This window comes from Rhinopithecus bieti, unplaced genomic scaffold (assembly GCF_001698545.2).
Source record: "Rhinopithecus bieti isolate Rb0 unplaced genomic scaffold, ASM169854v2 scaffold_4600, whole genome shotgun sequence".
Taxonomy (NCBI): Eukaryota; Metazoa; Chordata; class Mammalia; order Primates; family Cercopithecidae; genus Rhinopithecus; species Rhinopithecus bieti.
The window spans coordinates 996,102-1,010,599 of NW_016804545.1; the positions used below are offsets into that span (position 1 = coordinate 996,102).

A 14,498-nucleotide genomic window follows, 5' to 3' on the forward strand; every position below is an offset into this window, starting at 1 on the left:
ATCTCAGCTCACTGCAAGCTCCGCCTCCCGGGTTTACGCCATTCTCCTGCCTCAGCCTCCCGAGTAGCTGGGACTACCGGCGCCTGCCACCTCGCCCGGCTAGTTTTTTGTATTTTTTAGTAGAGACAGGGTTTCACCGTGTTAGCCAGGATGGTCTCGATCTCCTGACCTCGTGATCCGCCCATCTCGGCCTCCCAAAGTGCTGGGATTACAGGCTTGAGCCACTGCGCCCGGCCTAATGGGGTGGTTTGTTTCTTGTAAATTTGTTTAAGATCCTCATAGATGCTGGATATTAGACCTTTGGCAGGTGCATAGTTTGCAAATATTTTCTCCCATTCTGTAGGTTCTCTGTTTACCGTTGATAGTTTCTTTTGCTGTGCAGAATCTCTTCAGTTTAATTAGATCCCACTTGACAGTGTTTGCTGTTGTTGGAATTGCTTTTGGTGTCTTTGTCATGAAACCTTTGTCCATTCCTATGTCCAGAATGGCATTGCCTAGGTTATCTTCCAAGGTTTTTATACTTTGGGGTTTTGCATTTAAGTCTTTAATCAATCTTGAGCTGATTTTTGTATATGGTATAAGGAAGGGGTCTATCTTCAGTCTTCTGCATATGGCTAGCCACTTATCCCAGCACCATTTATTGAATAGGGAATCTTTTCCCCATTGCTTGGTTTTGTCAGCTTTGTCAAAGATCAGGTGGTCATAGGTGTGTGGCCTTACTTCTGGGTTGTCATAGTTGAAATCATAGTAAATGTATATAGTCTTGTCTCTGACTTTTTTCACTTTTGTTATAACAAGCACACAAACATCATTCTAATGGCTTGTTTGCAAATGTACCATAGAGTATTTAGCCACTCTTCTATTGTTGGGTGTTCAGGTTTTATTTTTGGTTTTTGTTTTTTATTATTATAAATAACTATGATAAGCATCCTTATACATAAAGCTTTTTCTGTATTTTACATTATTTCCTTAGCATATATTCCCAGAAGTAAAACTACTAGGTCAAGGAGTAGGGACATTTTTAAGGCTTTTGATATATATTGCCAAATTGCTTTCCAAAGTTATTATGCCATTTTACACTTCTACCATTAGTGTATTATAGTGCCTATTTCATAACACTATCACTGGGTATACCCATTTTTAAAATATTGACTAATTTAATAGGTAATAAATTGTATCTCATTGTTTTAATTCTCATGTTTTTGATTTGTTTTTCAAATGGTTAATAGCCATTTGGTATTTCTTTGTGTGTCTGTAAATTATTAGTTCATTTCCTTTGCCCATTTGTCTATTGTAATTTAACATTTTTCTTATTGATGTGTTTTGATTTCTATACCTTGGGTATTAACTTGTGTCTGACACATTTACTATAAACATTAGCACACAATTTAAACATATAAATCAAAAAGTTAAAGCGAGTTAATGCCTATTTCTATTAGAAAACAAAGTGCTATTCCTATTATACCACTCCTTCCCTTAAGAAGATATATACAGTATCAGGAAAGAAAAAAGAGATAAAGAAAATCTCTATAGCATTATAGTATTATATTTTTGCTAGAATTTTGAAAACTAAGTAGTTTGTAAAGCTAAAATTTTGACAGAAGGGTGGAATGTGGAGAGTCGTGATGGTAGAGGGTACCTCTGAGGGCGGAACAATAGATCTGGGTAGAAATCAGCTTATTTCTCTTCATGACCAGGTTGTTGGGGTTGTTAAAAAATCTCTTGTGCCAGTTGATACTGATCATAGTTAATAAACTATATTATCCTGTTATTCTTATTTATTTTCTTATAAATACTTCCAGATTTTAATTTTAGTAAGCTTAATATGAAAAAAAACACAAACATAACCTTAGATTTTTACATTTGGTTTGCAAAGCACTTTTTATATACATTACTCCCTTTCATTTGATACAGTCCTCACAAAACATACCTTTTAGAGATAGGAAGCAAAACAGTAGATAGCAGAAGTAAAGTATACTTAAATATTTACATTAATTGAATTCTACATTAAACTTTTTGCTTTCACAAAATCCTATGAAGCAGATGGGATTATCCCTAGCACATTCACCCTCCTAACTCCAAAAATATAGAGTATTTTGAAGTCAACTTCACTATTTACTATGTAGTCCAGTTTCCATTATTTTCTTTGAAAACTTTCAATCTTTCTGGGCATGCTGTGGAAAATCTGATTCATAAGATTATGGACCTAGAATGGGCCTTAAGAAGTAATGTGGTCTAACTGCCTTCCTGTTATTGAGGAAGAACTAACTTATACCAGTGAAATAAAGAAAATTTCATTGTCTATAATATTCTTAATCATTTTAGGAAGAAGATTTAATAATCTTTCCTAATATCCAATTTCAATATCTGGAAATCCTCTCCTTTGTTTAATTTAAATCTGACCTGATACATTTGGTTCATTTTTAAATTCTGTCCTGAAGAGCTGCTCAGCAATTGCTTTAAAAAATTTTTTATATGCTTCCAGATCATTTTGAAATTATCTTTGATTTCATTCTCTTCTGAGTAACTTAAATAACAGTTGACATTGGTGTTGGTTTATCTCAGGGCTACAATAAGGCAGTGGATTGGTGGGCATTAGGAGTGCTAATCTATGAAATGGCAGCTGGCTATCCCCCATTCTTTGCAGACCAACCAATTCAGATTTATGAAAAGATTGTTTCTGGAAAGGTAAGTAAAATATTTTATTATTCCTCTCTTATTACTGTACATGAATTTTAAGCTTCATGCATTGAAACTATATTGTGTCATAATTATTATTCTACATTGAGAAAAATACAGAAAAATCTACAGTTGCTGCTCTTAATAGCATAAGAAATGAATCATTTCAGTTTCTTAAGAATAAAAGGGCAGTTTTATAAAGAAATTAACAAAACAGTAAAGCAATGTCTGTATTTAGTATTTTTATCACAAAGAACAGGATCATAGCCATAATTCTCAATATTCCTTCAAATAAATAAAAATGGTTTATTATTTCATATGTCTATCTTCATGGAGAAAAGTTTTTGGGGCTGTTTTATATGCCCTTCCATTTTCAGGAGAGACTTCTTGTTTTAATTATGTACAATACTATAAAAGTGGATGTAAAAGTAAATACAAAATGAATAAGCCTTTTTAAGATGGAAATTTATAGAACTGACTTTAACAGAATTGTTCATATAGATTGTGATTATAATTGTCATTGGTTTTAGCAAACACGGAAATAACATTAATTTTCATGAACATGAGTAGACTTACTATGTTGTAGTATTTTACATTTTGTAAATTTCTTTCTAAACCTTCCTTCTTTTGCACTTATAACCTCTAATTTTGCTTTCAAGAGTATTTTGTTTAGGGTCAATCATTTGCGCTTGCCTTAACTGAGACCTCAGATCTTTTTTAAAAAAGACCATATTCAATTCAATAGAAATGAGCTTGGATTTCCTATCATGCAGCAAAAGAATAGGCTTTTAAACATTCCCAGAGGAGACCTTCTATACATTAATGACAAAATATATGGGAAGGGGTATTTTGCTTATTTTCCCTTCTTTCTATTTCTACATGTCGTACTACTTTGTCTTTTCTTTCCCACATAGTCCCGTTTAGAATATGATCAGGAAATAGAGCATCAATCTTGATACCACGTTAGCCTGAGGTGTTATATAGTTGAGGTTTTTTTGTTTTATTTTTTATTTGTTTGTTTTGTATTTTGTGACCTTCTTAGGCAGAGATAAGCCTAATCAATCTGAAGAATCTGGAAGAGATCGAGGGAAAGTCTTTATTTCTTTGTATCTCAGCCATATTCAAGCTCTACATTTAGTGTGAAAGCTTACCCTTGACATCTATCAACTTACAGTTTCCATTGTTAACTATTCTCAAGGTACCCTGAATGTCAATAATGTGGTAATTTATCTTTTTTGCCAACACTCAAATTTAAATCATAGATGCTGCACAGCTGGGCTGTAGGAACAAGACACTTGCCAATAGAATTAGTCTATCCAATCACCTAGAATATACATTTCAGCACAGTATTGTTCCCTATCTCAGAGTACATATGCAGTCTGCCTGGATCACAAGATTTTCCCTTGTATTTTGCCACGTTTTATGTAGAAAGTTTTATGTATTATCAGTATTCACAAATTAGGTGACTGACTAAAGAATTTATACCCCAACTATGTCAAAGGTAAAAAAATAAATACCTCTTACAGATAAATAAACCAGGCTAGATGTTGAACACTGTGCACTGATAAAGGCAATACAGAAAAGCAGAATGCAGTACTTATTTAAACAAGTATTAATATCACTGCTGTTTTTGTTACATTTGTAGATCTCTGGCTTCAGATTTCTTATCTTTGTAATTGTTTTCCCCCAGCAGAACTTTTGATATGAACAAAACAAAACTTTGAGGAAAATTAACAGACAAGGCAGTGATTTATTTTTGAAGAATTTGAGAAGTGTAGACTCTCAAGAGGACTAAAGGTCATATGAAGAATGATGAGAGAACCAAAATACATTAAAATCACAAATGGAAGAAGAATATTTTACTAATACAAAAACTAAGAATGTAAATATAATAATTGTTTCAAATAATTTAACTGACAGTAATTATAAAGTTCTTGAATCTTTAGTATATTGCTTTTATTTATGCTTAACTTCATATAAGAAATGCAGTTTTCTAACAAGGATACTGTCATAACTAAATTTACATTTATTAAGAAAAGCTGCTTTAGTTAAAATTAATGTATCTTCATCTTTATGCATTGGCCTCAATTTGCCAATCATTCTCTATTAGTTAAAATTTATATTCAGCTGTTCATGAATATATATTCATTTTATATCAAACTTTAAAATTTTGTATCTAATAATCAGCATATATTCTAAAATCATAACAGTCTAAATCGTAGCCACCTTATAAGAATAACAACATAAAACTGTATTATATCACAATATTCTGTTTTCCCCATCATTTATTTAGAAATGTGACAGGATATTTGGTGTACTTCTGTTTTTTAGCTAAAAGTACCAGATTATCTTTCCCCATATGGGACATAAAATTATCCCTATCTCTTACTCCCTTTACTCATCTAAAGTAGAATTCATGAAAGCGGAATTTTTGCCATTAAAAGGTGCTGTATTATGTGAAGTTAGATTGTATTAACCATTTCCCAATAAATGATCTGTTTCAACACTCAGATTCAAACTAGAATGTGTCTCTATTCCCATTGCAAAAATATTATTGTCTCTCTGGTTAGTAGCTAAAAGCCAAATTGGAAACTAACTAGTTTTTTAAATTTTGCAAATTATTAAAATCCAATTTGGTCTTATATTTGTGGATCCTCATATTTATATTTGCATTTGAACTTTTAATGGTTTTAATGGTATATCATTTAAGAATGTGGTTTTCATTCAGAATTGTTTTTGTTGATTTTAGAAGCATATTATTTTATGCAACCACATCTTATATTGATTATATCCTCCATTCTGAAGTCATGTTATAAAGATTATAGGTATCAATGACCTATCAAAGTTAAAGTTAAATGTATTAATTAAGTGATAAATTCACTGAAGTACGTATATATGAACATTAGATTGTAAAATACTTTCTCTATTACAATATTTTAACTCAAGCTGGTAATTTTAAATGCACACAAAGATGATCAATCAACTTGTTAGATTCTCTCCTACACATATTTTGCCTTTAAAAAAACAGAGGAGGTGGTATTTAAATGTCAAATTATTCATGCAATGTTAGGGTTTGAGTCTACAAATTCATAGTTGAAAGAAAAGACTTATGATTCCTGCATTAACTATGCCTCATCCTAGCAATACATATGCTGAGTTTCTGTATGTAGTCTTTAAATTTCATGCCTCATTGTCATTTACTCCATGACAAGAATCAGTTATGGTCTCTATAGCACCTCTATCTGGCTGCATTACCTATGTAAATACAGAAAGTTTATATTGCAGTCAAAAATTATACTTGCATGTAAGGTACTCAAGTAACAGCTACTATGGAAACCATAACTTTAGAGCCCTTGGCTTATGTGATTAAAAAAAAATTCTTAGCTTCAACATATCTAATATAAATATTGTTCCACGCTTAATGAGTAACACTATATAAGGAGACATTATGCAAAATATAGAAGCATAAACATAAGCATATACTGAATGATCAAAGAATTGGTTAATTTTTCCTGAAGGGAAATTCAATATTTACATGAAGAGTAATTGATTATCAGCCCTATTGCTATTCCTTTCTGTCTCAGGGGTCCCTAAGACCATCTCCAGGTTTGGTGATTCACCAGGAGGACTCAACAAGATTCAGCATACAGTGGTACTTGAGGCTAAGATTTATTTCAACAAAAGGGTACAAAGTGAAGATAGCAAAAGTCCAGAAGACACCGGGCACAAGCTTTCAAGAGTCCTCTCCCAGGGCAGTCACAAGAGGTGCACATAATTCCTTCAGCAACAAACTCTGACAAGCGTGAAATTTTATCTACCAGCAATACTCATTTAAATACTCAATGCCCAAGATTTTCACTGGGGGTTGGTCACATATGCACCCTCTGCCTAGCACATGCCAAAATCCCAGGCTCCCAGAACAAAAGTAGATGTTCAGAATAAACTATGTTGTTTGTACCAACAGTCTAGGCACAGTGAGCCACTCTAATCCTTTAGGGAAAGTTTCATATTGGTATAAGGGCACTGGTACTATTCAAATTGCCATACATCTCCCAAGGGCCAAACTTGTAAGCGGTTCTTTCTGAGGGTAGCAGTCTCAGGCCTGCTATGTTAACTGTTTTCTACACACATTCTGTTTCCTAAATAACATACACATATGCAGATATTCCACTATACTTTTTCTAAGATACTATTGTTAATGCTTTTGGGGAAATTACAATATCATTTACTACTTTGCTATGGCCATAGTTAAAGAGACTTAGAAGTACTCAAAAATCATTTTCATAAAACACAAAAGCAGTTTTACTCTTTTCGTAAAACCCAGGGCCAGTTTTAAAAACTTCACTGTGGTTATTTAAAATTCTTATTAATACCTTCTTTGGTGACAGCTCTTTTGGTCCTATGAGCAAATAATCGCAAAACTGGCTTCTTATGTGAGAGCAGGGGGAGGGAGAATGGGGTAGATCATAATCCTCTGCAACCTTGTAGACTCATATCTACCACTGTTTCTGCATAGGTAAGGGAACAGATTAGAGAGCCCACAGATGCAATACCAATATTTATAAATATTTTTAATGTCTTAGCTCTTTCTTTTCACATGTAGAATCCAGGCTGATTAAAGATGCCCAGGTCTTATGAGATAGTGTGGAACTCGGCACCATATCTATAACATGCCTAGTATATGAAAAGTTATTATGCCTGTTGAAAAATTGTCTCATGTATATGTTCATTTTTGATCAATCAATTCTTTACTGGGATTGCAGATATTTTGAGAACTTACTGTGCCTAATTTAGAAATAATTTGTTAAAATTTATCTCAACATGCTTATAGCCAGTAGTTAATAGATTATTGCTTCTTGGCTGTGTACAAACTCTTTTGAGTCATGTAAGCCTATAATAAATTTTATCCCAATTCATAAAAGATAATGTTACTAGTTAAATGATCCTTTCTCCTGCCAATAACTGCAGAATAGCACTAAGATTTTTCTCTTCTTTCAAAGAACAACTTTGTCATTTCTGTGATTAAGCTTAGTGTAAACCAATTTGATTTGGCCTCCTTTTATTTCTTTTTCTTATTATTATTTTTATTTTTTTACTTTTTTGAAATGGAATCTTGCTCTGTTGCCCAGGCTGAACTGTAGTGGCAAAGTCTTGGCCCCCTGCAGCCTCTGCCTCCCGTGTTCAAGTGATTCTCCTGCCTCAGGCTAATTTTTGTGTTTTTAGTAGGGACAGGGTTTCACTATGTTGGCCAGGCTGGTTTTGAAATCCTGACCTCAAGTGATCCACCTGTGTTGGCCTCTCAAATTACTGGGATTACAGGCATGAGCCATAGAACCCAGTCGGCCTTATTTTATTTCTAAAAGAAAAAAAAGTCAGTAAACCAGATAGTGATTTTAAATCACTCAGTATGGATACCATGAACAACATGAATGGATTTACTTTTTGGTTGTAACTTCCTCTTGAACTTTTAGAAAATAATAGTTATTCCTAAAACTCAAATGTGCAAGACTTTATAATCAGTGCTGAAAGCAGAAAAAATATTCTGTTGAGTTTGCTCAATTCAGAGTGAGTTTTATAGTTCGTTTAACATATTATATAATGTAATTTGATGGTAGTTTAGGATATCAGCCATATTGACAATGGTGTCTTTATATAACAAAGTTATAGTAAGACATTTTCTCCCTCACTTTATCAAACTTAGGACCTTAAGAAAAGAGGAAAGTGTTTGTTCTATAAATTAACAGGTGAAGCCTGAGACAAGAAGAAAGGAGGAACTTCCTACACTTTCCCAATGACTTTTCTAGCACAGACTGTCCTTGGCGTGTCTGTAAAAATAATGATAGATATGGCTGTCTTCCAAGTTCTTTCTTTAATTCAAAATTCAGTTTCAGATCATTAAAGTAGTATTCTAATGGGAAGGCTTAAAAAATGAAAACTGTGCTGAATTAATGTCTGCAAAATACTAGGCATAATACAAGGCAGTTTCATGTAAGTTACATAATTTCTTTTCATACCTGCCAGATGAGATATACTCTCATTGTTTTATAAATGAGGAAACTGAGACTCAGAAAGTTAAGAGTTTTCCCTAGATTGCAGAGCATGTATGTAGTGGAGTTGGGATTGGAACCCAGGAATTCTTTCTACTAAAGAAATAGCTTGGTAGAATTTTTAGATGGCAAAGATGTTCACTTTTATTTTGTTTAACTCTCTAGTCGTGTATGTAGGTAAATCAAAACTCAGAATTACCCGAAGACAAAAGGTAGTTTGTGGCAAAACAAGAAATAGAAGAATCTAGTTCAGTGATTCATTTGTTATTCCTTCACTTGACTTCAGTGACTTTGTATCACTAATCATTCCTCTCAATCTCCTTGGCTTGATCCTCTTCTCTTCTTTCTCTGCACTTCCTCAATGGGTGGTTTCATCCAGTCTCATGACTTAAATGCTCAGGACAATTCTCAAACTCATTTTTCCAGTCCATACATGTTTCCCAAATTCCATACTCTTGTATCTCGTTTCTAACTTGAAATCTTCACTTGGATATCTAATAGATACCTCAAATTCAACCTATCTAAAACTGACAAGTTTTTGTCCTCTTTCCTACACTCCACCCACCTCCCTTCACGAAGCCTTCCCCATCTAAACTGATGGCAACTCCACCCTTTCAGTTAGTCAGGCCAAGACACATTGGAGTGCTCACTTCATATCTAATGCACAGGGAAACCGTTCTTACTTTGTCTTTAGAATTTACAGAATTCAGCCACTTCTTACCACATCCACTGCTGTTGCTCTTAAGTGAGTCACTAGAGTGGTTCCTTAAAAATGTTAAATCCTATCCTATTATTCTTTTCAAAACCTTGCAAGGATTCCCCATTTTCTTCAGAGTAAAAGTCAAATACCTTACAATGCAAAGTTTTATGAAGAAGATAGGATAACATTGTTAAAGGATCCCTCGGTTGCTAAGTTTTAATTGTCTTCCTCACTAGAATGTAAACTCCATGAAGGCAGAAATCTTCATTTTATTTTGTTTACTTACATAATCCAAGCACAAATTCCTGAGATATATTAGTAAGCACATAGTACTTGCTTAGTACAAGCATAACACATAGTAGAGGTTCAATGAATATTTGTCAGATTTCAATTCATGCATTCATTAAGTATTTATGAAGCTCATAGTATGTGCCAGACCAGTTCTACATGCTGGATACAGCAAGTCAGTTGTGGTCTCTGCCTTCATGAAGCTTTCATGAAATGTACTCTATCTTTGGTGTCTTTCCTGAGAGTTACTGACTCAAGAGGTCTTCTGTGGATTCAAAACATTTTTTTTAAGTATCACAAGTGATTTTGATAAACACCATGTGTTGAGAGCTTGTTTTGTGTGTCTGTACCTCACTGGGGAATTAGATTTATTCTCCAGAAAATTTAATTAGAAGAATCAGAAGTAATATAGTCTCTAATGGTTGGAAAATATTCCTAAACAATAAATAATATTGAAGAAAAAATATTGAAGAAAACACCTTGGGAGGTATACATATCACAAACACCTATTTTATGTTATACAAACACTTCCATGTTAAATGATGCCAGTTTCCCATAACCTTATCTCTCAGACCTAATGGCTAAATGATTTTAGACTGTCTTTCTCTTTTCAACATCTGGCTCTTTACATTTACTTTCACATTATTTGCCTTACCTTGGACTGGCTAAAAGCTCATAGGTATATGACAGGAAGATTAAGTTATTTTCCCAATAATTCCACTAACTGAGTTGGTAGTCTCACTGGAGCTCAGATTCCTTATCTTTAAAATGAGAGTTTAGACTTAAACTAAGCACCCTCTAGCTCCAATATTAGAAGATTCTGATTTCATTTTCTATAGTAGTTATAATTGATAATAATGATAAAAGTAATACCCTTTTGATATAGTTTTAAAGGAAAAATTAGATAGTCACTCTTCCCATCATAGAAATCTTTAGTGTCTCGAGGTTGATGTATTACAAATAAAAGTTGTGCATTTAAAACAATTTTGTTGAAGTTATTTTCTGTTCTTCACTAATTCCAGTTTGATAAATCAACATGGCTCTTTGGAAAGTTCAGTCAACAAGGAAATTACATTTCAGGTTAAATTTCAGAATAATCATGGGAAAAAATACTTTCACAATGACTTTCATTATTTCTCCCCCAAAATACTTTAAATATGTGACAGATTCCCATTATTAACATGGACTACTATGAGAGTGTGGGCTACCTTCTTCTTCTCCAGAGAATCTCTGGAGAAGAGGGTGTGATATGAAGGTGAGGAGGATATGTCTATAATTTGAAAAGGTTCCCAAATCATTCTGATATCTGCGGTCATGACCTCCCATCACTCCCCATTTGAGAATCACTGTTCTGAAGATTAAAGACACACACACACACACACACACACACACACACACACACACACACACAGTCAAGACCATCACTTTATTTGCATTCCAAAACAAAGAACTACATTATTTAGATGCTTTTATTTTTCATGCATTCCATTGCATATTACCTGAATTCCAAAGATAATTTATATGTAGTATATTACTGTCTGCCGTTTGAACATAATGAAATGGTTCATTATGTTCAAATGGTACATTACCATTGAACAGTTCACACAAATTTAATCCTAAACAAATATAGATGTACTTCAAATAAATTATTTCTTTGGAATCTAAATAAAGTTTAGATTTATCACTGGAAAAATCTGAGCTAACATACCCACTGGAAAATGTCATGTTATTTTAAAGTAGACAGTGTGCCTTTTGAATACCCCTTATTCTCTAGTTCTTACTTCATCTAGGTAAATGAGGAAATGTGCAGCAAAATATTTTTAAGATGAAAATTTCAGTCTTTTAGAAGGTTCCTGATAATGACTATTTTAAGTTATTGAATCATGGAAGGAGAATAGATAATTAAAAATATATACCCTGCAGTCAGTGTACCCAGTTTGGAATTACACCTTTACTATTTATTAGCTCTGTAATCTTAGGCAAAATAATTTCTGTAGGTCTCAATTGCTTCACCCCTACCTATAACATTTGGATAATAATCATACCTATGTTTTGGATTTTATGAGCCAGTACACAAAGTGTTTAGCATAATGCCTAGCTTCTAGTAAACCATTGTGTCAAGAATAAAACTAGAGAAGGTAGAAGTTCACATACCTTACTGTTTTAGAACATAAAACTGCTCATAATCTAGGATAATAAAGGGCCTTGCAAAAAATGAGAGTTTGAGTTGCTAATTTGTATGAGTTGAGCCCAAATCCTGGTCATTTATTAACTATTAACCCTTTAAATAGTCTTTGGTTGCTTGATACAATGTTAGTTTTCCTCTGGTATGATAATGATTTCAATTTACTGTATTGTTATTATTTACATTTATGATGCTGTGATCTTTTACTAGCATAGAAAATAAAACCTCTGCATAAAGTAGTGAACAGAGTTGAGAATAGTGCTTTTCAAGCTTTTATGTACATATGAATCCCATGGTGATAAAAGCTCAGATTTTCAGGACCAATGCCCCCATCATCTGAGGCAAGCCACAGGAATCCACATTTTTATCCTTTTGTCTCCCAGTTTATTCTGATGTGCATGGGTCCTAGGACCAGATTTTGAGAGAATTTACTTATAGAATAGCACAAAAGTGGCAGTCAAAAGCTATGGTTTTGAATTTAACTTTACTATAAAACCTATCTTTGCATGCTGATGATTTAACTTCTACTTTAAGAACATGAGAATGTTTGTCAAGTATGTTGAGCTTTTAGAAAGTCAGAATATAAATTAAGGAATCTATATATTTGAAGACAGTGTAATAAAGAGCAAAATTCATGAAGATACAAATCATGACTAGATTTCTAGTCTCAATTGTGCCACTTTATGGCCTGATGACTGGGGAAGCTATACCCAGTAACATCGCTGAATCTTAGTTTCTCCATCTTTAAAATGGAGTTAATACCATGTTCACTGAATTTGTCCTATCCAACTAGAATGTAAGTTCCATGAAATCAGAGACTTGCCTGGTTTTGCTCACTGCTATATATCCAGCACCTAGAATAGTGCCTGGTGTATAGTAGGTACTCAATAAATAATTGTAAAATGGATGAACTACAGTATTTGAAATAGTCTAATAAATACTGAGAATAAAAATGGCATAGTACCTTCCCTCAGAAGCTCAGAGCCTGGGGGAGACAGAAATATGCACAAATACTACAGAATAGTTGAATAAGTAAATGTATTATAAAGAGCAACTGAGGTAATGTAATGATGCACTATGTAAATTATGAAGTGGTAGCACTTGTAGTGGTAGCACTTGTAGAGAAACAAAATAAAGAATGCAGAGAGTTCAGGAATGGGTGTCTTAACCCTTTAAAGTGTTTTCTACAAAGGTGCTATGATCAATTTGTAGCTGAGGCTGTAATAATCCAGATATGTATACACATACATGTGTGCATACATATGTGTGTATGACAGGGAAAAGGGTGGTGGAAGGGATTGAACACAAGTTGGAAAGGATAGTGGGGAGGTGGTAGTGATGACAAAAAAGAATAAGGAGGCATAGATGCAGCTATTCTCTCATCCTTTGGTAGTACCCATTTAAATTTTTTTAGTACCCATATCAATGAAACAGTAAGAACCAGAAGTTAGGTTGGTATAGAAGAGAAGAATGTGTTTAAACAAAACAAAATGAAAAATAGACTTAGGTTTCCTATAAATGTTACTTTAACCTTATTGATTGCCAAAATCTTCACTTATTTGGGGTTTCCAGTTGTTTTAAGGCTAGAGGTCAGTCTAGTAATTGTAAAGTCTTCACAAGTTAGTAGGTAGAAAATGCTTTTAAACCAGTCTAAATCATTTTAAACTGTTGCATAATAGGAGAATTATTTTAAAAGCCAACCTCTGATAAATGAAAATTTTCCTATGCTGTGAAAGGCAGTGTGGGTTTTACAACCATTTTAGACTTCCTTTTGATAGATCTCTTTTCAAAATGTACATACTGATTTCCTTCATATGCTGGTTCTTCTATTTATATTACAAAGTTAAATTTGTATATCTTTGAGACACAGATTTGTAATGTACGATCCAAAGAGATTGCTCTTAAAGATAGGTGAACCTTCTGATATTTTGCAAAAGTTCTGTAGGTATGCACATTTTTCTGGAGACTACTCCATGTTCTTAAAGACATCATGACCAAAGCAAGGCCCTAAGAGAACAGGGTTAGTTCATTCACCCAAGTAATTCTCTCCTTTATGACCACTGTGGGGACTGTAACGTGTAGTTAAAAGTATGTGAAGGTCATCGCTCCATATTTTTGTTTATATAATGCCTTGTTGCCTTAAAAAAAAGACTTTATGAAATCAAAACAGAAATATCATGTGTCTTAGAATGTGTGTTTTACCAAATGGTGTGTTTGTGTAGGTCCGATTCCCATCCCACTTCAGTTCAGATCTCAAGGACCTTCTACGGAACCTGCTGCAGGTGGATTTGACCAAGAGATATGGAAATCTAAAGAATGGTGTCAGTGATATAAAAACTCACAAGTGGTTTGCCACGACAGATTGGATTGCTATTTACCAGAGGAAGGTGAGATTTTCTTTTTTAATTTAAAAGCTTTTTTAAAGTTGGTGTTTAAATTATATGTGGTGGAGATATTTTCAACTTAACACATAGTTTTAATTTTTTTACCTTTTGAATTAATCTTGTGCAGGATCTAAAGTACTTTACAGCCCATAACTTAAAAGTGAGTTTCCCCCTAGAATTTTTTTTTTTTTTTTTTTTTTTTTTTTTTTTTTTTT

The 14,498-nt window shown here is 33.4% G+C and overlaps 1 protein-coding gene across 8 annotated transcripts in view; it reads left to right on the forward strand.

Annotated features, from left to right (window-relative positions):
• PRKACB (protein kinase cAMP-activated catalytic subunit beta) overlaps window positions 1-14,498 on the forward strand; it is a 172,409-nt gene that overhangs the window by 135,975 nt on the left and 21,936 nt on the right. For all 8 annotated transcript variants that reach the window (XM_017869101.1, XM_017869098.1, XM_017869099.1 and 5 more), the window contains 2 exons: window positions 2,566-2,688; window positions 14,122-14,286. In XM_017869101.1, coding sequence (XP_017724590.1) covers window positions 2,566-2,688; window positions 14,122-14,286 — 288 coding nt within the window. The remainder of the gene's footprint in view (window positions 1-2,565; window positions 2,689-14,121; window positions 14,287-14,498) is intronic.